This window comes from Protopterus annectens, chromosome 3.part1 (genome assembly GCF_019279795.1).
Source record: "Protopterus annectens isolate FY-2018-M chromosome 3.part1, PAN1.0, whole genome shotgun sequence".
NCBI classification, from domain to species: domain Eukaryota; kingdom Metazoa; phylum Chordata; order Ceratodontiformes; family Protopteridae; genus Protopterus; species Protopterus annectens.
Genome location: NC_056732.1, coordinates 1,766,539,407 through 1,766,564,546, shown reverse-complemented (window position 1 = coordinate 1,766,564,546; position 25,140 = coordinate 1,766,539,407). Strand labels below are relative to the sequence as shown.

The following is a 25,140-nucleotide window of genomic DNA, read 5'->3' as shown; positions in this document are numbered from 1 at the left end:
AACTAGTTGGTGTTAGTGCAAGCACATAACCAATGAGTTATGAAGTATTTCTTGAGTTTGTTTTTGAATTGAGTTAGTGAGGGTTCTAGGGTCAAGTCAGCTGGGACTGTGTTCTATATTTTTCCATCATGGTTGGCAAACAGAGAGTACCCAGTTGAGTAGTTGGATTTGTATGTTTGAACTTCGAGTCTAGTGGATGATTGCAGTGGCTGGGTGCTGGTGTAGGGGCTGATAATATTTTTTAGTGCAGGTGTATTTTCTGGTTGGTAAAGGACTTTATGTGCCACTATTAGCTGGTTGAATTACAGTAGGCTATAAAAAATATAAATAATAATAATGATAATAATAATGTTGTTGTTCTTTTCGGCTTTTCCCAGTTAGGGGTCATCACAGCGGAACTCCGGTCCGCTAATGATTGGCAGTAGATTTTCACGAACGCCAAGGTGCCAGCTCGATGTCCAACCTTCAACGAAGGCATAAAGTAGGCTATGAAATAGCAATTCCTTGCCAAACTGCCTGTCACATAACACCATGTAAAGTCCAAGAAATCACTGGAAGAAGCATATACCAAAACACTTTTTATTCTTCAAAGTTATAAAGGTAAGCAAAAAATTCCACCCTGCTTTTAAAGCAAACAAAACACCATCTTTGGGATTTTAATGAAACAGAATATTTATAGTCCACATAGTCACTGTAGTAATGGGCTACACTCAAAACTCCAGCACCAATTCCAGCTCCACAAATGGTCCCAAATAGGCTGTCATAATCCATATCTTCATAGCCTTCAGGTAAGATATAAGCTCCTGACTACCAGTGTCTGCAAGCTTTCTGTATGCAGACTTCTGTTAAAGCACACATACATTTTCTTTACTCTACATCATATATATATATATATATATATAAATAAATATATATATATATATATATATATATATATATATATATATATGTGTATAGGATTACCTGAAGCAGTTAACACAGCTAAATGTACTTGAAAATCATTGACTGCATAAGGTCGAAAACAGAAACATTAACACACTATTACCCATGCACCAAGAAACAACTTTAGTACATGCAATATTTGAAAACAAAAAAATGTGTGGCCCACTGCTAATTATATATGCTGACTGTGAGATTGCACAAAATCGGAGAAAGGGTACATTCCCTAACCCTGAAAAATGTGCGACCAATTGTTTAGCTGACCAAATGCTGTTATCCAAAAGATGTCCGGCAAACAGACGTTCAACAAGTACCAGAGTACCCTTCCTTAAATATAAATGCATATATGTATAATAATGATTGAGAGTTGGCATACTGGTTAAAGTGTCTGTCTCACAGACACTAGGTACAGGATTTGATTTTTCACATTTGAGAGAAATTGCCTTGGCTTTAAATGGCCCACAGGAGCAATTAGCCAAGTACTTATCTAGTTCATATGACAGAATTTGTGAAGCACTAAAAAAAGAAAGAAACAACAAGCACTATGGTTTTGCAGAGGCAAGTCCCCCTGCACACCCTATTCCCCCTGCTAATTATAAATACCAACTTCAAGATCACACTGCAGTGGGGAAAAGAACAAATTCCCCAATCCCAACTGTACTGCGATCTCCATACAAACAGTATTCTTGCACTACTGATTATATGGTTTCGATCATATGATGTTTGATAATCAAAAATGTCAATCAAATGAAGAAGACCTATATATATAGGTCCCTATCAGTTGATTTAGTTTTCAGAAACAAGAACTCCATATGGTCACGACCATATGATTGAGTTTTTGAAAACTGAAAGCTTTTGAATGGAGATTGAGGAGGAGAGAGGATTGGGAAATTAACTTTTTTCCTCACTGTAGTGTGACCTCAGAGTTGATATATACAATTTGCAGGGAGTGTGGCGGGTGTGGGGGGGGGGGGGACTTGTCCCCTACAAAATGTAAAAAAGTATAGATTTTTGTGTGTTTTTTATGGCTGAGTTTTCGGAAACTCAATCATATGGTCATAGACCGTGCACAAAAGTACACACACATGTTTTTGTGTGTGTGTATATATATATATATATATATATATATATTTTTTTTTTTTTTTTTTTTTTTTTAAAGAGGTGAATATGGGGGTGTATATTTAAATGCTAATCAGCTTGTTATAGGAAACTGCATGGCATATGGTAATGTGGCACATGTGCCTAGTTGCTATACTGTTTAGTCTAAGTAAAGACCTTATGGAAGTTAGACCAAATCCACAGTGTCTCTGTTTTACTTATCGGCCATCTAGATACCACAATATATTTTAATACAGAAGCAGCTAGTTATGCAATCCTTCTTAACGGTATCTGCACAAAGTAGATAAGAAACTGCAGCTTACTTCTTGGTTACACCTTCACCAAACCTTAAAAGCTAGTAGTTTTTTTTTTGTTTCCTTTAGAGAAGACTGTGATGATGCAACTTATCCTTTAAGTGTCCATATTCCAAGACTAACCATGTGCTGCCTGAGAGTTTACTCATATATTATGATTATCTGTTACTGTGTACATCCCCCAAACAAGAAAGCACAGCTGTGCAACATACTTGCTATAAAAGGAAATTCAAGAAAAGGTGCAACAGTAATGATAGTTGTCAGTTTTATTTTCTGTGTGTGCACAACAAATATTTCTAAGTCTATGATTGCTTATGTTGCTATATATAAATATATATATATATATATATATATATATATATATATATATATATATATATATATATGTATGTATGTGTGTGTGTGTGTGTATAGGCTTCAGCACTGTACTGTTCTGCCACAGGCACACAATTTTCAAGTGGGAACCTGACTTTGGACTTGTAGAGCCAAACATAAGATGGATCAAACCATTTTCTGTGCACTAGACAGTTTCAAAAATCACATGTAATGAAGGGGATTCAGGAAATTGAGTGAAACCTAAAAACAGAGCATACCTGCAAAAGGGATATCCTGAACAGTGGTAAATCAGGGCTGAAAATAGGAATGTTCTTCTAAAACAGAACACTTGAGAAGTCTGGTATAGGAATGTAGGTGGGCATCCTTCAGTGCATGCAATGAGGTGAGGTGCATGTACACAAGTACTCACTTGAGCTTATACTGGCATTGTCTGTAAAATGCACTGGTCCACTGTGCTAAATATAGATGAAGACTTGAACATGACCTGGCTTGAATTTCGAATAACGATCCCTTGCAACTAGAATGTCACCATAGCCTCTTACAAGGAGACACCGTCATTCTTATGTCATAATTTCCAAATGGAAAGAAAAGAATTTTAAAGGCCATATCAAAATAAACACACACCCATAAACGCACACACTCAGATTTATAGATATAGATATAGTTGACATTATTTCTGGGAAATTCCTACTAGATAAGGTCCCTCTTCAGCTGTGGCCTAGGATGAAAATCTCCACATTACATATAATTGAATAAACTGTCAGTAAAACTATATACAGTTACACTCACGATTGTTCAACTTTATAGGTAGATACTATGTTACAATACGCTACATAGCACTTACAGCATATTGATCTCATTGACCTCGTACAGATCTATAGAACATAGTATATACAGCATGTATAACTCACACCAAAAGAACACTAGCATTTTTACAGTGGATGTATATACTCAGACTGCAATATTAACATATAGGCAGCAGAGAATGCAGTTATATATTTTATCCAGTCAGATTCACAAAAGACTTGTAACCAGGAAGTTACTATAATAAAAGTTTCTGAATTTAATGGTATTTGTCTTATTTAGCTGCATGAAGTGGGGATTTAATAATGGGGATAGTACAAGAGCAGTACTATTATGCTGATAGGAATGATTTCATTGAGTTTCAAGAATCAATCCTTTAGCAAAAATTTTATTTATCACCAAAAAGTTAAACATGTATGCGTTTAACACCATGAATATACAAATCAGTGTTTTCATCAGAACAGCCGAAGACTTCATCAGAACTTGTTTACAGCTAATCCAACCCTTACTTATATTTCCACAATGAATGGAACAGTTAAATGTATAAATTAAGTAAATAGTTTAATTAGTATCATTTGATTAAACTAGTTGCTGTATAAAAAATACTATATAACCTTCTATTGAATAAACGCTTCTACATCAGTCAAAACACTTAAGACTTACTAATTAAAAACCTACTGTAAAGAAAACTGTAGTAAATAAATAGATGAAAATTGATAAACATTATTAAGAAATAATTGAAAAACAAAAACAATCACTACACCAAAAGTCACTGCATTAGAAATCAGGAAAGAGCTTTTAAAATAACCTTAATAATCTTAAAGGGACATACACATTATTTATAAAGAATAATTAATATAATAGCTTTGCTAATAAAATATAATAAGCATTGATGTTTACTAATGATTACATCATTTTGAATGTATCCAAATAAAAACTTAACAAAAATTAAAATAATTAAAAAGTTGGACCAAGTTAAATTGTTCATATATTTAAAATATATAAAAATGGTGGGTGAATATATGAAAGAGAAAATGCAAGAAATTAATAGTAAAGGCAGAAACCCCACAATCCTGGATTACAATTTTGTTACTTTCAATTTTAATACCGGGGTAATGGACACATTTTCTTTATTACAGAGGATTGCTGGCATTTAATATCATCTGACAATGCAGTTCCTCGTATTCTAATCTAGTTTTACCTTTAATGTTACTTTCATTCATTTTCTCTTTTTTTATATTCACCCAACATTTTTCTATATTTTAAATATATGAAAATTTTTACTTGGTCTGACTTTTTTAATTATTTTAACTTTTGTTAAGTTTTTATTTGGACATATTCAAAACAATGTAATCATTAGTAAACATTAGTATTTATTATAATTTAGTAGCAAAGTTATTATATTCATTATTCTTTATGAGTAACAAATATGTCCCTTTAAGATTATTAATATTATTAAAAGATTTCCTGATTCCTGATGCAGTGACTTTCGGTTTAGTGATTGTTTTAACTGTTTTTTAATTATTTCTTAATAACAATAAACTAAATATCCACCAATACCCGTAATAATGAAGACCAACTGGATTAGTGGTTAAAGATTTTTATTCTTCACTTTCGTCCACAAAAAACTTCCTCAGAACTCCTTGTTGTTTTTGGTGGATATTTCTTAATAACATTTATCAGTTTTCATCTACCTATTTACTACAGTTTTCTTTATAGCAGAACATTTTAACTGGTATGTTGTAAGTATTTAGACTGATGTACAAGCATTTGTTCAATAGAAGGATATATAATATTTTTTTTTCTGATGCAGTGACTAGTCTAATCTCTAAATTTTTACTTAATTTATATATTTAATTGTTCCATTTAATGTGGAAGTATAAGTAAGGGTTGGATTATTTGTAAACTAATTCTGACGAAGTCTTGGACTGGTCAGATGAAAACACTGATTTGTATATTTGTGACATTAAATGCTTTACATGTTCATAATTTCTGGAGATAAATAAAATTTTGGCTAATTCTTGACGCCACTCCTCAATCTTTCTAGCACACCTTTTTGGTTTGTTGAGTTTTGGAGTGTGCACGGCTATATTTTTCCTTGGTTTTTGATTTCATATTGATTGTGGAGTTATATTGCCTTTTTTAGTGTTTCATTTGGATACCATAAGTTCATTTTATACCTAGAGGTAATAACTAAACAGACACCTGAATGTTATATGCAGAGTTCATCAGATTGTATAAGTGAATTGCCATTTTAAGGAACCTGTGTTTGATCAAGCAGGGGAATAATACTGCTAAAGAAAGATGGATGGAATTCTCCACACTGCACATTTGAATAAATCGAAAAGTAAGAATTAGTGTCCAAATGACATCTCCTTTATAGGTCTTCTGTTTGGCTCAGTATCTCACACAAGTCTCCTTTTTGTTTGCCTGCCCAGTGAGTATATATTATCTGTTTACCTCCCACTCCTTTAAACAAGGTATTGTGTGCTGTACTAAATCTTATATTTTTATTTTACTTGTTCATAGGTCTGTGTTCTTGCCCCACATTAAAGATATTTGCTTCATCCAGTAGAGATGGCATAGTAAAAATATGGGATTATGAAAACCGCCTTCTTAGGTAAGTAGACCCATTGAGTTCCACAAAGAATCCCAACATGCTGGCAATATCAGGAAAGTACTTTTCATTTGTGTTATATGTCTCACTTTTTAAATTCTGTTATGAAGTCTTAGAAAATGGTGGCAGGTGTATATTTGTTTGTAGTTCTCCCTATATTTGAGAAGAACACAGTCAAAGACATATATATCCTGTCTGATTTCCCAAAACTAGTTGTGAGAAAGGGAGATACTACCAGCACAGCTATCTGAAATTTTGTAAATAATTACATGTCATTGGTGAATACCGAAAGGATTTAAGATGTTTGTGTTACAAATGTATTATAACTGTATGTCATATGTATATCAGATTACTCTGTACAGGTGTTTGTTTTGAGAAGATATTTTGTATAGTGGTTGTGCTTGAAATGTATCCACAGTGTGCCATACTGGAAGAGAACAGAAATGTATATGTATTATTGTAACTGTTTTAATGTATAGGTTAACAGAGGAAACTGAAGGGTTGGTTTCAGTCCAGCAAACTTCAGAAAAATAGTTGAAATTAAATTACTTTATAGCAGCAAGAGACGCTGTACTAGGGAGCTTTCTGTATTGTCTTTAGGGTGAAATAATTACTAGTCTTGAAATGTGGAGGAAAGTAATTGTTTTATGACTTCCAGCATCTGCCAAAGATCTGAGGTGTATGTATTTCCACAGGTAGATGCTAAATACTGTCAGCTCCCAGCAGTGGTGGTTTCACTTCGGATAGTCAGATGGCATGAAATTATGTCATTCTGCAAGCTATCCCAGCAGTTTTATTTGAGATATTAACTTGAGAGGTCTCTTAGAGAGACTGCTCATTCTGTATTCAGTCCTGGACCTGACAAGAACCATTCAGCATGACATCTGCCTTGCTCCAATTAAGTAAGTTAACTAGGGTATAGTAATTCTCTTAGATTCAGTCAGAAATATAGTAAAGCTTAGAGGTATCTCGCCTTCATTCATTGCTGGTTGGGTTCGGAACCGAGAATTGGTTCTGACTCAGCCTATACAAAAGCTCGAGAGCTTCCACTGGCTCATGGCTACACCCTATCCCATCATGCACACGGAAGTATAACCAGATCTCATTTGCCACTAAACAAGATCGGGTGCTTCAATGCAGGCTCTAGGCTAAGTGCAATTTTTCTTCTTTATTTATATTGAGATTACCTAAAAAAACTTTCTGTATTGTGCGAATTGTTATATTTTAGACTAGGTATAGTACTTTTAGAGTGTTCGTTGTTGCTTGTTTCATTGTACTTACTCTTGGCCTGTTTGTCTTTATCCCTATCCCAGCCTCCAAACTCATTTAAATTAAATAGTTTTGGATTACTATTTTCTTTTTCCTTTCTTGTCGGGTAGTCTTTTTAAGTTAGAGGGCTCCCTTCAGCCCATTTAACTTAGAAGGCTTTCCCTCCCTTTTCTTCCCCCTCTTGCTTGTAGGAGTTAGTCGTTATAGTTAGAGACTAGTCCTCCTGTATTTTTGTAGTCTAGTTTCATATAGTTTGTTGGTTAACCTTTGCATATTATATTAAAAAAAAAGAAGAAGAAGAGTTTTGTTGGTTTTTCCTAGTTACTTACTTATTTGGTTGTGTGTTGGCTAGTAAGATGTTAAAGGATACTAAGGAATCAAAACCTTTGGGTTTTAAAAAATGTGATAAATATAATCAAAAAATGTCACTGACTGATGAACACGCCAGCGGTGTGTATTGTTTGGGTGCTGTCCACCTTCATGAATCATGTTCCTTCTGCCATGCCTTTAGTTCCAGGGTGCTAATGGAGAGAAGGAACAAACTGATAGTGAGAGGCTTGCTAAAACACCTTTTTCAGAGGCTCTAGAAGAGAATCAGAGTTCTTTAAATACCACTCAACAATCCCCATCTTCCAGGCCTGAAAAATTGACTAAGAGATCAACTTCTGCTGCCCCACTATCAGAGCCAATTAAAAAGCTTGCTAAAGACTCATCTTTGACCCAAAGACTTTCGGGCCCAAGAAGTCTCCTTCTTCAGCTCACATTGTTGTTTCAGGGCTGAAAGAGTTCCAGTTTCGGAGCCAATCCCCAGTCCTGGAACCAGTCCTCCCAGTTCTGAGATTGCCTTTAATACAGCCTGTGAGTTCTCCGACTATGCCCTCTCAATCCTCCAGGAGTCTGTCGGACAATGATGTGGAGCAGGTGGTCAAGAGACTTTTATGGATGCTGGCACTGGCCAAGATACTGTTGATTCCAACCCAGAGGGATTCGGGGCCAACCATCATCTTTTCCCCTTCGTTGATTCCTCCTCCAACCCATTCCAGGGCTTCAAAGCCAGAGTGTCTGGATCCAATTGTAGCAGAATCATTGGTGCCAGGACCTGCTCTGGGATCTTTGGGTCTGACTACCATTCCGACCTCCTTGGTTCCATTGGATTTCAAGGGGGTCTAGGAGCTAACGCTCCCCAGTCAGGTCCGGGGAGGAGAGCCAAGTTGAACAGTTGTCTAACATGAATCTACCTCTCGGGGCTTCGGTGTGGTGGAGATCGGTGCCTGTATCGGCCTCGGAGCCTGCCCCCTTGGTTCACGGGGTTTTTTCTGGTTCCTCAGAGCCGGGAACCTCCTTGGAGCAGGGCTGGGGGGCTTTTGACGTGATGAGGAGAGTGCTGTCACCTCCAACTGCTCTGCTCTCAGGTCCAGGTACTCTTCCCACCAGAATGCCAATGTCCATCTCTTTGCCATCGCTCCCCACCCAGGCGTGGAGACACAAAGCCCCAGGATGCCCCACTGGGTGAAGTGATCTCTTCTGAAACCTCTCCTGAGTACCCCTCTAAGGAGGTCCCTTGAAAGAGATTATGCAAGAGGAAGCATTTAAACCCCCTGAGGAGTCCATCACTTCAGACATGGACCTCGATGAGTCAGAAGGGTCCCCACAGTCACCCTCTGAGGATGTCTCTTTTGCAGACGTCCTAGAGATCCTTAAGCAGAGAGGTGGCTGGAAGCCCATCAACCCTTCTGAGGATGAGTGTGTGTACCTGGAGGGTTTCGGGTATCTAACTTCATCCTCTTGGGTGTTTCCACCTTTCGACCAGCTCATGAATGTAGTTAGTCAGAAGGCTTGGGGATCTCCAGACTCCGTGGAGCCTGTTCGTAGGAGGCCAAATAGATTCATCACTGTGCCTTCAGATAGGGAGTTTCTCAGTAAAGGTGTCCCAGTAGATGCTATGTTGATGATGGCGGTCACCAAGAAGGAATTGCCTGAGACACTGCCTCACAAAGAGGATTACCGGCCTCAAACAGATGCCCTACACAGACCATCTCAAAAAACTCCAGCTTTACCCCGTCGCATATTGCCTACTCAGAGGTGATCTCTGCCTAACATACAAAGCTATGTCGAACCCGGAGCTGTTGGGCATGCTCCACTTAAAGAAATCCCAATCCCTCCAAGCTACATGCTCTAGGGACCTAAACCTTGTCACCGTAATAAACAGAACATGCCGGAGGGATAGATTCCTGTCCCAGAGACTTCCCATACTCTGGAATAAACTACCTATCTATATCAAACAAAGCTTTTCATTAGCACTCTTCAAGAAAAATCTTGATGATTGGATGGGAAATAGGAAATTCACCCCTGGGATCACCTCTGGGGCTCTTTTTGACAGTGGCACATGAAAATAATTTTCTTGGGTGGCAAAAGCCAGGGGCTGGGCTTGTATAGGCCCCAGGGCCGATAGCCTAGTGCCTACCTATGAACCTATGACATCCTCATCTGTCCATCCACCGAATAAAGAGTCTCAAGTGATGGACAGATGTGGAAAATGTATGTTTTCTTCAGCGTCCTTTGCCCTTCAGTCGCTGAACTACCTAACCCATTTCACTAGGCTTTAGAGCGATCTCCTGAAGGAGCTAGGACATACCCTCCAAGGTTCTGTAGCTGCGGGGGTCTCGGACAAGGTTACCTCCCAGCTCTCCACCTTAAATTCTGTGGTAAACTCCTCCATGTGACTTATTTCCTATGCAGCCAATCGAACAAGTAGGGCAGTGGGTACAGGAATTTCCTTAAGGAAGAATTCCTGGATGCACTTGTGATTTTGCATAACCCTTCAAGTATCCTTTATTAATGCCCTGTTTGATGGCTCGTCTTTGTTCAGGACAAAAGTTAAAAAGAGACCCTAACCAGGTGCGAACAGGAGGGGAAAGAGTCTTTCTGCTGTTGGAGTCTGTTTCTCCCTCCCTACCAGACCTTATCCCAAAGGTCAGAAGGGGGGAAAATGTGGTTTTATAAGTCCCAAAGAGCTTTCCCAGATGCACATGGTGATTGTTCCCCCAGGGGCAGAGGGGGAAGCAACAGTGGAAGACACCGACCATGCAGCAGAGGGGATATGCTCCTGAGAGGAGGCCAGTCTGTCCTTCTCTGGAGGCAGTCGGGCATCGCTTGTCATTGTACCCAAATGCCTGGCTAGAAATAAAAGACAAATGGGTATAAATGATCATATCCAGTGGCTACTACATCCCCCTTTCCTCTCCCCACCACAAAAAAAATCAGCCCCAGATGTTCCACCCAGTCAAAGGATCATGCAACTCTAGAAATACAAAAGTTGCTAGAAAAAAAGAGTTATCCAAGATGTCCCTGCAAATCAGATTGGATCTGGGATTTACTCAAGGTTCTTTTCAGTTCCAAAAAAGACAGGGGACTGGAGGCCCATTTTGGATCTCAGCAGACTAAACAAGTCCATCAAGAAGTCAACGTTCTGGATGGTGACACTGTAGTTAAGACTCCTCTTTCTGGGAAAAAATGACTGGCTGTGCTCAATAGATCTCTAGGATGCGTACTGCCACATAAAGATGGACAGGTGATCCAGGAGACATCTGCGCTTTCGGCTGGGATTCAGACTTTACAAGTTTCGAGCTCTGCCCTTTGGTCTCACTACAGCCCCCAGAGTGTTCACCAAGTGTTTGGCAGTAGTTACGGCTCACTTGAGATGTCTCTGATTCTGGGTGTTTCTGTACTTAGACGACTGGCTCCTAACTGCCACCACCAACATCTACTAACAAGAGCGAGAGACACCATCATTCATCTTTCCTCTCAGCTAGGCATCACGATAAAATTCGAAAAATCTGCCTTGTTGCCATCACAGCATATCCTATTTATAGGGAAAGACTCAAATACAAGACAAATGTTGGCCAAACTTCCCCCTAAGAGGATTCAAACCTTACATCATCGAGTCAAAAACCTCTTAACCAAGAAAAGAGTACAAATGTTGTTTTGAGAGTTTTGGGTACCATTACGGCAGCAATAACCTTGATACCTTTAGCTCGCCTGCACATGAGGATTCTTCAGTGGCTATTATTCACCCAGTGGTTGATGCAGGAGCTGCCCATGTCTCACAAAATTGTCATAACAGAATCCTGCAAGAAAGACCTGTGCTGGTGGCTTCACTCCACTCAAGTGACCTTAGGTCGACCATTTGTCTTTCCGCAACCAGTAGCTACAGTGACCATGGACTCTTCCCAGATAGGGTGGGGGGGCATTATCTGGGGAAGGCTGTTCAAGGTGTTTGGCAAGAAAATGAGTACCACTTGCATATCAATGTCCTAGAGATGGGAGCGGTGCTTTTGGCATTGCAAGCATTCTAGAACTCCCTTCCACTAGGAAAAGTTGCAATTCAGAAAGACAACATGTTGGTGGTGTGGTGTATAAACAAACAAGGAGGAACCAAATCCTACTCCCTATGTCACGAAGCCCAGAGAGTATGGCAATGAGCAGTCTCTTCCCAACATTTTCTGATAACAACGCACATCCGGGGCAGTCCAGCATAATAGCGGACAAACTCAGCAGAGCTGTTCTGATACCTCACGAGTGGTCCCTAAAACAGGAAGTTGCAGAAGAGATTTTCCACAAGTGGGGCCTGCCTTGCTGACACATCTTTGTCATGTCCATGAATGCCAAATGCAGCAGTGACTTTGCCCTGATCCCCCCTCCGGGGGAGTCATCAAGGGATGCACTTGCACAAGATTGGCCTCTGGGTCTCCTCAATGCCTTTCCCCCATTCCCTTTGATCCCAGAGTCTTTCAGAAAGCCAGCACATTGAGAAGCAACTTGATACTTCGCCTAATACTGGCCTCATCAGATTTGGTTCCCCTTTCAATGGCCCTATCTCCAAGAGAAGCCATGGATTATGGACCCAGTTCCAGACCTCCTGACTCATTCATCAGGGAAGCTTCATCCATCAATTCAAACCCGCAAATTGACAGCTTGGCTGCTCCAGTTCCACACATAGTCAGGCTTCCAAATATTCCCCTGCAGTAAAACATATTTTGGTTTCGTCTCATAAGACCTCAACCAGAAAATTGTATTCTAGCAAATGGAAAAGTTTTTCATGTTGGGCTTTCAACAACCACATTGCTGTTTTTACAGCACCTATAACAACCGTATTAGATTTTCTTGCTAAGCTTTTTAATGAAAGTGCAGCTGCAGCTACTATCCGAGTCCAATTAGCTGCTATATCAAGCTATCATATCGGAGAAGTGGGACAAAAAAAATCATGTCCCACTAGCTTTGTAAAGCTTTCTTGAAAGGTACATTGACAGGTACATTCTTGCTGAGGCCTCCAGTAAAACAACCACCAGTGCCATGGGACCTAAACTTTGTTTTATCTGCCTTGATCCTCCCTCCCTTTGAACCTGCAGCATCTTGTGACCTAAAGTTTTTAACGTGGAAGATATTCCTTATGGTAGCCATTTTGTCTGCTAGATGGATGTCAGAGCTTCAAGCATTATCAATACGTCCCCCTTACATGACTTTTCACAAGGATAGTTTCCCTACGAACCAACACTTCATTTCTTCCAAAAATATGTTCAGAAACTAATCTAAATCAATCCATTGACTTACCTGTCTTTTTCCCTAACTACGGCAACAAGTCAGGGTACAGATTACACCAACTAGATGTACACAGGCAGCTACATTTCTGTCTTCACAGAACAAAGGAGTTCAGAAAATCAGACCAGCTGATTGTATCCTTTTCGAACAAAAAAAAAAGGTATCCCCATATCCAAAGTCACACTTTCCAAGTGGCTTACTGACTGCATAACTTTCACATACAAATCAAAGTCACACTTTCCAAGTGGCTTACTGACTGCATAACTTTCACATACAAATCTCATAATAGAGAACTTCCAAGGAAAGTAAAAGGTCGCTCCACAAGAGCTATAGCATCCTCGTCGGCATTTCAGGCAAGGCTACCCATGGATTCAATTTGTGCAGCAGCAACATCTGTAAAGCCTCATACCTTTATCACTCATTATCCGTGGTGGTGGTGCTGCGGTAACATTGTCACCTCACAGTAAGACGCTGTCCGGTTCGATTCTCAGCTAGTACATCTTCTGCCTGGAAACAGGTGTGAATGGGCATACCTTCGTTGAAGGTTGTGCATCAGGGCTGGTAACTCGGCACGTAAAAATCAACTACCAATCATTAGCGGACTGGAGTTCCGCTGTGGTGACCCCTAATTAGGAAAAGCCGAAAGACACAACAACAACAACAAAGCCGATTTGGCCTCCAGGAACAGGGCCTCCTTTGGATCCACTGTTCTGAAGAGTATTTTCCTTTGAGCTATCCAAGAAAGAAGGTGCTAGGGACGCTGTCCCAACCAGCAATGAAGGAAGATGAGATAGGACAATATAACATTAAGAAGTTATGTACTCAACATAATGTTCCTTGTTTGTTGTCCATCTTGCCTTCGTTTTTGCATCTCACCCTCCTTCCCCCACCTTCGCTCCTGGAGGATCAAGTGGTTTCCTTGCAGAATTGGAAATCGTATTCTCTGAATCTCTTCTTAGTCTCTTTTTGGATATATATGTTAGAGGTATTAACTATAGTATTTGTAAACAAGATCTGGGTATACTTCCTTGTGCATGATGGGATAGGGTATAGCCACGAGCCAGTGGAAGCTCTCGAGCTTTTGTATAGGCTGAGTCAGAACCGAGAACCAACCAGCAATGAATGAAGGCAAGATGGACAAAAAATATGGAACATTATGGTGAGTACATAACTTCTTATTTAGATATTTTTATTTATTTATTTGAGACTGTTCATCAGTGTTGTTTTAAATATTTCCTATGATTTTGAACTCTGATGTCACTGTGAATATATATTCAGTATTCTTTTGTTCTTTTATTATTTATTATTAAATATATTTAAACCTTTCATTGTGGCTGATCTGTGTAGAGATATTTAAGGTTTGAGAGTACTTGCATATTTATTTGGTGACACGGTGTGGGCCACTCCTAATAGCCTTGCTCTTAGTCAAACTACCATTTGTATTAATATTAATATTACACAGTAAGATTGGACACCCTTTGTTAAGGGCCTTAAAGTAGCTGATAAGGAGTTTGCTGTAACTACATTATAGTCTGGGCAAAAGGGGGCATAGCTAGTAAACTTGTGTCACCCTTTCCCAGGTGTGTGTGTGTGTGTGTGTGTGTGTGTGTATATGTGTGTGTGTGTGTGTGTGTGTGTGTGCGTGTGTGTAAATCAAACTTCAAAGAGTGTCTGTGGCAGTTACTTGGGCAGGGACACAAAGAACTGGTTGGACAGAGAGGGTGCTGGAGGTCTTGGTTTGGCCACTCAGCTGAGATCTCAACTCTATAGCTGTGCCAGAGGGGAGTCTTAGTGGGGATCTGGAGAAAGAGGGAGAAACCAGCCCCAGACTGACTATGGTCTCTGTATGCTCTTAAGGGAAATCGCACTTGATGCAGAGAGCTGCATCTGGAAATACTGTATGTGTGTCTTGTTATCCTCCCAGTGTACATCCCTTACTGTTACCAGTGGTGAGGATTAAGGCTTCTTGATTACTGGTCCAGTGGTGGGTCGTCACACTAGTTGTGAGTTTTGTCAGTGCGTAGTGAAATCTAATTACGATCCTGAGAATGACATAAGTGCAAATGTGCAGGAATATATACTAAATATGAGGCTGCAACAGTTCAGATTATTCCCCCCAGACTGAAATGCAGCAGTTGCAGAGTAAGTGTATGTAAGTAGTACGGACGTGGAGGGTGGGGTACAACCCCTGAAACAGCCTGCCCTACAAAAAAAAAAAAAAGAATTTAATGTTGTAACAGTAGGTTCTAAAATGTGCTGGGTTTGTGTTTGGATCCCATTTTTTTAAGGGGGGGCTTTCAGGACTTCCTCTTTTGGGTTGCGCACATCTTATGTGTTTCACTATGCAGGAAGACATGAATATTTTATATATATATATATATATATATATATATATATATATATATATATATATATATTTATATATATATTTTTTTGTCATTCCATTATTCATCATGTTTTGTAATATTACACCTTCCAATTTACTTCTACCAGTTTATCAGTCAGTAAACTATAAAAAGGGGGTCATTTATCATTAGCCTCTGTGCACAGTGCAGCATTATGTAGTATAACCTTTGTCCTGAAGGTCTTAGTAACAGGGAAAGATATAAAGGACTAGTGAACTCTTACTTACTGCTCGGTGATTTGTTATTAGCTTTTGTCAAAACTGCTGTCTACAGCTCTTTGAACTCTTTGAGTCCGTCTGTTGCTATAGTCAAGTAATAACTGAATACAGTGTTTAATTATGTGAATGACTTCTGCGGTACACTTTGATGAAAGGTGAAACAAAGAAATATATAAGTGATGTTTTTTGAAAATAACTATTTTGTATTTTGAGTTGAATGAAAAGGCTGTTGCTTGAAAGAGAATATTATTTACACTTTTCACATACATGCTAAAAGCAGAATGCATACTACTCTCCATGCTTCAGTGTTTTTTTTTTAAATAGACTTACTTAGCATCTCTCTTTAGGTACCTTAGCAAGTGATTCATAAAGGCTTATACTGTACCAAAATCATCTCTGATTGGAGTCCATGTGGTGTACAGAACGTGTCATATATGATTTAGAGCTGATTCATATGCAAGCAGATAGCACATATTGTCCCATTGTGTGCAGTACCACCTATTTTTATCTGTGATGGTAATGTGCTTGAGAGAGTAAAAGCGGCCTCATACATTGCAGTTGTCAAGACCCCAAGGGATGGTATAGACAGTTATTTACGGACTCCTTTTGTCCAATAGCTTGCAAAAAAGAATGTCTCTATATGAATTCATGGTTGTCTGTTGATCCTTAGCACATGAATTGTGAAACCCAAGATATAGTGCCAGTGTCACTAGTTAAGAATGTGAAGAACCTTGAGGACAAGTGCATTGTGGTGTGCAGGTGCCATATTAGCCAAACCCCACCAACTGCAGATGTACATGTTTTGGACTTTTTTAAACATCATCAGTACAGCACAAGTGAACAATTCACTCTGGCTTTATTGGCTGAATGTACCCATAAAATCTTAAAATGTTATGGGCATTCAGAAGCCATGAAGCAGAAAATCTGTTATATCCTTACGAGGTCATTCTGATTCATACCTCTCAACTGTACAGATTTTCACAGAATGTCCAGATTTTCCCTCATATTTTTGGACTGATCCTCATAAAAAATTGTGGTTTTTTTTTTGACAAATCACTGAGATGATGTAAGGATTTTAACTGTTACGCTAATAACTGAATACAGTTTAGCAGTCAGTGAACTGTAAAAAAAAAGGGGGTCATTTATCATCAGCCTCTGTGCACAGTGCAGCATTATGTAGTATAACCTTTGTCCTGAAGGTCTTAGTAACAGGGAAACATATAAAGGACTATGAACTCTTACTTACTGCTCTGTGATTTGTTATTAGCTTTTGCCAGAACTGCTGTCTACAGCTCTTTGAACTCTTTGAGTCAGTCTGTTGCTATAGTCAAGTAATAACTGAATACAGTCTTTAATTATGTGAATGACTTGTGCGGTACACTTTGATGAAAGGTGAAACAAAGAAATACATAAGTGATGTTTTTGAAAAGAACTATTTTGTATTTTGAATTGAATGAAGAGGCTGTTGCTTGAAAGAGAATATTATTTACACTTTTCACATAAATGCTAAAAGCAGAATGCATACTACTCTCCATGCTTCAGTGTTTTTTTTTTTTAAATAGACTTACTTAGCATCTCTCTTTGGGTACTTTAGCAAGTGATTCATAAAAGCTTATACTGTACCAAAATCATCTCTGATTGGAGTCCCTGTGGTGTACAGAACGTGTCATATATGATTTAGAGCTGATTCATATGCAAGCAGATAGCACATATTGTCCCATTGTGTGCAGTACCACTGCACATTGGATGTCATAGCACTACCACCTAATGTTAAGTTGTCAGTCTCGCCTTCATTCTTGCTGGATGGGTTCGGACCGATCCTCGGCTCCGACTTGGCCACTCTAAAAGCTCGAGAGCTAGTTCCACCGGCTCGAGGCTCCCCTATATCCCATAATGCTAGGCGGTAACTCCTCAGATCTCGTTTGCCGCTACAGCGATCGAGGTGTGTTCCTACTGGTTCAGGTTAGTTTTTTGGTAAAGAACTAGTTTCTTAGCCTTTTCTCCCCTTAAAGTTAATTTTTCTTATAAATAGTTAGTGTTAAATTAGTTTATCCCATTCCCGTTAACTTTCCACCCCCTTTTTTTTCCACAAAATCTTAAAAAATTTCCCTCGGGCCCTAGGCCCAGTCCCTCCCTTCCTAGTGAGTGACTGTGTTTTATAGGGAATTTTATTACTATTACTATAATTTGTTTAAATTAGTGTTAATTTAACCCTAAGTGTAATCGGTGTGTGTGTGTGTGTGCTTGTGTGTTACACTTTCCCTTAGATATGTCTAAGGAATCAAAGTTCTCAGGCTTTAAGAAGTGTGACTTGTGCTGTCAGAAGATGTCTCTGACAGACGGTCACACTTCTTGTGTGTACTGCCTGGGACCTTTGCACCTGCAGGACTCATGTGCTGTTTTCCATGGCTTCAGCCCTAGAGTCCTGCAGGAGTGAAAAAATAAACTTATTTTAAGGGGCTTACTTAAGCTTGAGGGTCCCTCGACTCAGTCATCGGGGAAACCCTCGAAGCCTTCTAGACCTTCGGCTCCAGCCTCTGAGCCGTCTTCTGGAGGCACTAAAGCTATTCGAACATCGGCTCCAGCCGGAGCCGATGAAACTCGAATACAAGCCCCTACGGTGTCCTCGGCTCCGGCCGGAGCCGAGGAAGACATTACTCTGTCGGCTCCGATTTTATTATCGGAACCGACATCCAGGAAGAGGTCCCGATCTCCATCTATCGGCTCCGTTCATTCGGCTCCAGCATCATCCTTGTTGTCTGAACGGAGCCATAGATCCCACTCTTCTAGGTCTTCCAGGTTATCGGACCATGACCTTCAGAGAGTAGTGAGTCGACTTCTTAAGTCCGAGACATTAGCCCAGATGCTTCAAAGTCCGACTCAACAGTCGAGACCTATTCCTACCACTCAATCTATTCCTCCTCTGACTCTTTTGAGTTCGGAGCCGGGGCGGCTCGGATCCGATACTGGGTTGGCGTCGGAACCGATACCTTTGACTTCGGTTCCGTCGTCGGCTCCGATGTCTTCTTTGGAAGAATCTCGGCGCCGGACTTCCCTCGTCGGCTCCGAGGGGGTGAGTGGCATCGGACCCTTGTCCGACCCCGCTCTCCCTCTCGGTGCTTCGGCGCTGGTGAGTTCGGCTCCGACATCGGCCTCGGAGCCATCACTGTCGGTGCCGGGGGAGGTTTTCAGTTGTTCGGAACGGAGACCTTCGGCTCTGCCTGACAGGGGTGCCTTTGAGGTCATGAGGAGCGTGTTAGAACCAGGGTCTACTCCCCAGTCGGTTCTTTCTGCCCCTCCCCCTATGGTGCCTCCGGTGATTTCGACTCACTCTCTCATCCCCGATCGTAGAGAGCCAGCTCCTCAAGTTCCCCCTGTGGGGATCTCATCCTCTTCCGAGGCCTCTCCTGACCCTGCAGGAGAGCCCCCTAGGAAAAGGCAGTGTAAGAGGAAGCACATTGACTCCCCTGAGGCTGTCACCTCTGACACTGATTTAGAGGATTCTGAAGGTTCCCCTCATTCCCCCTCTGAAGATGTCTCTTTTGCAGACATCCTTGAAATCTTAAAACAGAGGGGGAATTGGCCAGCCCTCAACCCTTCAGAGGATGAATCAGTGTACCTTGAGGCGTTTGGCTCTCGCCCTTCCACCTCCTGGGTGTCCCCTCCCATTGACCCCTTATGCAAGTGGTGGCAAAGAAGGCTTGGGCAGCTCCTGACTCAGTGGAACCCACCCCCAGGAGACCATCTAAGTTCATCACGGCCCCCAAGGATAAAGAGTTTCTGACCAAAGGCATCTCTGTTGATGCTATGGTGGTGGCTGCAGCTACCAAGAAGGAGTTAGCTGATCCTTTGGTGCCTGTTCATCCTCCTAACAAGGAGTCTAGGTCGATGGACAGGTACGGGAAACGGATGTTCTCGTCAGCGACCTTTACTATGAGATCGCTGAATTACCTGTGTCATTTTACTCGACTTCAGAGGGATTTACTCAAGGAAGCGAGTGAAATGTTGAAGGACCCAACAGCTGCGGGTTTTCAGGACAGGATGAACTCTCAGCTGGCTACCCTTAATTCTATAACCAACTCCTCCATGCGCCTCCTTTCATATGCGGCTGATGGAGCAAGTAGAGTGGCAGGTACAGGTATAGCCTTGCGTAGGCACGCCTGGATGCGGCTTTGTAATTTTGCGGACCCCTTTAAGGCGTCCTTCACTAATTCCCCCTTTGATGGATCATCCCTCTTTGGTCCTCAAGTGAAGGAAACCCTGACTAGGTGCGAGACTGATGGCAAAACTCTTTCTGCCATTGGAGTCCGTTTTTCTACTCCTTCTACACCTTACCCCAAAGGTCAGAAGGGGGGAAAGATGTGGTTCCGTAAACAATCTCAAGGAGACTTGCCTGACGCACAGAGGCGATTCCCCTCTAGAGGCAGAGGGGGAAACAACAATGGTAGACGCCGTCCCAGAGGCAGAGGGGGCCCGCAGAATCATGGCAGTCGAGAATCCTTTTCTGACAAGCCTTTTCAGCATCCCTGAGGTGTTGCCCGACTGTCCACCTTCGGAGGCAGTCGGGAGAAGGTTGTCACTGTACCCAAAAGCCTGGCTATCTTTAACTCAAGACAAGTGGGTACAGTCTATTATTTCCGAAGGCTACAGAATCCCTTTCCTTTTCATTCCAAAGCTGTCAAAAAAATCCCTTCCAGACGTTCCACCCAGTCAAAGGGAGTAAGCAGCATTAGAAATTTCAAAGCTGCTCGCAAAAAGAGCTATTCAACCAGTGCCAGCAGACCAAGTAGGATCCGGAACCTACTCCAAATTCTTTTTGGTTCCAAAGAAAACGGGACTGGAGACCCATTTTGGATCTCAGCAACTTGAACAAGTTTATCAAGAAAACAAAGTTCCGGATGGTCATGCTGCAGTCCATTTTTCCTCTTTTGGAACGGGACAGCTGGATGTGCTCTATAGATCTCCAGGACGCGTACTATCACATCAAGATGAATCGACGCTCCAGGAGGTTTCTCCTCTTCAGGCTGGGAACCAGTCATTTTCAATTCAGAGCCCTGCCCTTTGGTCTCACTACAGCCCCCAGAGTGTTTACCAAATGCATGGCAGTGGTAGCCTCTCATCTGAGACGTCAAGGATTCCAGGTGTTTCCTTATTTAGATGACTGGCTCCTTACAGCCCCCACCAAGCATCCTTTACTCCTCGCCAGAGACTACACCTTTCGCACATGTCAGGCATTAGGCATTTCAATAAACTACGAAAAGTCTGTCTTGTCGTGTTATTACTTTCATAGGCACAAATCTGGACACAGTCAAGATGTCAGCCAGACTCACAGAGCAGAGGATAGCAGACATTCACAAACAGGTCTTTCTTCTTTTGCAGAACAACAAAGTCAAAGCCAGACAGATCCTGAAAGTCTTGGGGATTATGGTGGCGGCCATCCCTCTCCTACCATTAGCTCGCTTCCACATGAGGATTTTGCAATGGATGCTCTTCACACAATTGTCTTACCAAAGCCTTCCAATGTCCCATCCTATTCGGATAACTCAGTCGTGCAAGAGTCATCTCTCTTGGTGGATCACATCTCCTCAGCTCCTCCTAGGGAGACCTTTTGTCCCTCCCCCTCCGGTTGGTACAGTGACAACGGACGCCTCCCTGATCGGGTGGGGGGGGCATTTCCAGGGCAGGACAGTCCAGGGCATGTGGCAACCATTCGAGTGCCACTTGCACATAAACGTCCTAGAGATGAGAGCAGTGCTTCTAGCATTGCAAGCCCTACAAGACTCTCTTCCCAAGGGAACTATAGCAATACAAACAGACAACATGTCTGTAGTGTGGTACATCAACAAACAAGGTGGAACCAGGTCTTACCCCCTATGTCGAGAGGCACTCAGACTATGGCAATGGGCGATTTCTTCTCAGCGATTTCTGTTAGCAATGCACATCCCCAGGAAATCCAATGTGATTGCGGACAAATTGAGCAGAGCTATTCTCATGCCTCACGAGTGGTCTCTGAACAATTCAGTGTTGGAGAAAGTTTTTCGAAAGTGGGGCAGGCCTTGCTGCGACCTTTTCGCTACTCCCCAAAACAGCAAGTGCGACGATTTTTTCGCACTCTCTTTCCCCAACCAGGCCATCCCAGCAGAGACGCTCTAGTGCACGATTGGCCCCGGGGACTTCTATATGCCTTTCGTCCCTTCCCACTGATATCCCAGCTGATACAGAAAGCCATCACTCAGGAAGCTTCTATGATCCTCATTGCCCCTTACTGGCCTCGACAAATTTGGTTCCCCTTTCTCCACCATTATCTGTTGGAACAACCTTGGCATCTGGACCCAGTTCCAGACCTCTTGACCCATCAGTCGGGTCAGTTGCACCACTCCCTTCCCTCTCTGAACCTCACAGCTTGGTTCCTCCAATTCCGACCTTAGCCAGGCTTCCTTTGATATCTCACTCAGTTAGAGATATCTTGATTGCCTCTCATAAATCTTCCACTTGGAAGATTTATCATAGCAAGTGGAAACATTTTTCCTATTGGGCGCAGTCAAAGAATATAGATCCTTTTACTGCTTCTATTCAAACAGTTCTAGACTTTCTAGCCGAACTTTTCCATGCAGGTTCATCCCCATCTACCATTAGAGTTCAATTGGCTGCAATTTCGAACTTTCATGTTGGAATCTCAGAGTCCTCTATCATGTCTCACAAACTCTGCAAGGCCTTTTTAAAGGGAGTCTTTCTACTCAAACCACCCATCAGAGATCCTCCTCCTCAATGGGATCTCAACTTGGTTCTGGCATCCTTAATTCTTCCCCCCTTTGAATCTGCGGCTTCATGTTCTATAAAATTACTTTCGTGGAAGACACTCTTTTTAGTAGCTATCACCTCAGCTAGAAGAGTCTCTGAACTTCATGCTCTGTGTAGTCGAACCCCTTATCTAGTATTTCATAAAGACAGGGTGTTCTTGCGTACTAACCCGTCTTTTTTGCCCAAAGTAGCTTCTTTGGCAAATTTGAATCAAACCATTGAGCTTCCTGTTTTCTTCCCAAATTATTCTAATAGGTCAGAACAAAAGTTACACTGTTTAGATATTCATCGCCAACTTAGGTACTATTTAGACAGGACCAAACAATTCAGGAAATCTGACCAACTGTTTGTTTCTTATGCAGAAGGTAGAATGGGCCTTCCAGTCTCTAAAGTCTCTCTCACTAGATGGCTTACTTCATTGATTACCCTAGTGTATGAGACAAGACATCAACGGTTGCCATCCAAACCCAGGGCTCATTCAACTAGAGCTTTAGCCACTTCTGTAGCTTTCCAAGACAGGCTGCCTATTTATTCGATTTGTTCGGCAGCTACTTGGGCTTCTCCCCATACCTTCATTTCTCATTATAAGTTGGATTTGGCCTCTAGAGACCGAGCCAACTTTGGTTCCACTGTACTCAAGAGTCTGTTCCGATAGGCCACCCGGGACAAGGTGCTAGGGACGCGGTCCCATCCAGCAAGAATGAAGGCGAGATTGACAACTTAACATTTAGAAGTTATGTACCTACCATAACGTTCCATGTTAGTTGTCTTCTTCTCGCCTTCTTTCTTGCATCCCACCCTCCTTCCCCCTAGTCAGAACAGACCTAGAAGAGTTTTCTTCTTTGTTCCTTATGGAATTTTATTGCTGGCCTTAGCTTTCAAATGAGATCTGAGGAGTTACCGCCTAGCATTGTGGGATATAGGGGAGCCTCGAGCCGGTGGAACTAGCTCTCGAGCTTTTAGAGTGGCAGAGTCGGAGCCGAGGATCGGCTCCGAACCCATCCAGCAAGAAAGAAGGTGAGAAGAAGACAACTAACATGGAACGTTATGGTAGGTACATAACTTCTAATTTTTATCTGTGATGGTAATGTGCTTGAGAGAGTAAAAGCGGCCTCATACATTGCAGTTGTCAAGACCCCAAGGGATGGTATAGACAGTTATTTACGGACTCCTTTTGTCCAATAGCTTGCAAAAAAGAATGTCTCTATATGAATTCATGGTTGTCTGTTGATCCTTAGCACATGAATTGTGAAACCCAAGATATAGTGCCAGTGTCACTAGTTAAGAATGTGAAGAACCTTGAGGACAAGTGCATTGTGGTGTGCAGGTGCCATATTAGCCAAACCCCACCAACTGCAGATGTCCATGTTTTGGACTTTTTTAAACATCATCAGTACAGCACAAGTGAACAATTCACTCTGGCTTTATTGGCTGAATGTACCCATAAAAATCTTAAAAAGTTATGGGCATTCAGAAGCCATGGAGCAGAAGATCTGTTATATCCTTACGAGGTCATTCTGATTCATACCTCTCAACTGTACAGATTTCAACAGAATGTCCAGATTTTCCCTCATATTTTTGGATTGATCCTCATAAAAATTGTGGGTTTTTTTGACAAATCACTGAGATGATCTAAGGATTAAAGTCCCTAAATAATGACACATATTTGAGTTTCAGACTTCATATCCTACAGAAAATGTGTGCCAACACAAATCCTGTTATTTTAGCAACTTTCTAAGTCAATATGAGCAATATTTAAAATGTGTCCCTATTTTTGGGCCTTTGTTCCCCCATTTTGTCAGGCTTTCTCCAGATTTATTGAGCTAAGAGGTTGAGAGGTATATTCTGATATGTCCCACAGGCCTCCACTACAGGAGGCTTAAGGTGTTACACAGTGAAATTTCAAATTTGACTGGGTCTTTCTTGCAGTTTTTACTGAATGGCTTGTGTGTGTCATCTTTTTGCCATTTGGTTAGGCAGTTTCTATTTTTGTGGTCAGAGCAAACTTACTAATGCTTTTTGTTTGCTCTCTAATTCTTCAGGCAAGAATAAGAAAACAGCTCCTTCCCTTTCTGACAAGGAGCTTAATTCAGAAGAGCAGACATCATAGATGGGTAGCTGAACTTCAGGAAATTCTTCTCGGTCAGAGTCCACTGATTCTGAGGAAAATATTTCTTTAGAAGTCACAATTGAGATTATTTTACTGACACTTTGTCTAAGATGAAAGAGTTTTTTTCAGTGGGACCAAATTTTTTTTTATTTATATTTGGTTACTGGAGTAGTGCATCAGTCTCAGTGGACCATTTGCAGGAAATGCCTGAGTGAATGGGATCATATAAGAAATGAACAAAACATAATTACAGATACAAGGATATTGTAAAAGAAACTATATATATAAATATTTACAAATGTAAGAATATGCTACAACAATTAGATCAGGAATCAGTGTACAATGAAATTATGAAAAATGTTAAATTAAGTTCCTGTGGTACAAAAATGTATTACAGTTAGAGATGCCAGAATCTGTGACTATCCTTCTTGCTTTGCCTGCCTTAGAGGGTGTTTTTATCACTGCTTCTACAATCTAGCACCCACAATGGTATTTCTCTTCAAATAACTTTGGAGATGCTTTCTGGTATTGATTACTTTGGCTGTCTCCTTTGCTTAAGTACCGCAGCAAAACAGATTTCTTTCTTTCCCATATCCATGTTTATTTTTCATGCCTTTCAAAAATATCTGGG

General features: G+C 41.1%; 1 protein-coding gene across 2 annotated transcripts in view; it reads left to right on the top strand.

The window, feature by feature from the left end:
- WDR97 (WD repeat domain 97) overlaps nt 1-25,140 on the top strand; it is a 2,414,280-nt gene that overhangs the window by 898,753 nt on the left and 1,490,387 nt on the right. For both annotated transcript variants that reach the window (XM_044067752.1, XM_044067751.1), the window contains exon 9: nt 6,021-6,111. In XM_044067752.1, coding sequence (XP_043923687.1) covers nt 6,021-6,111 — 91 coding nt within the window. The remainder of the gene's footprint in view (nt 1-6,020; nt 6,112-25,140) is intronic.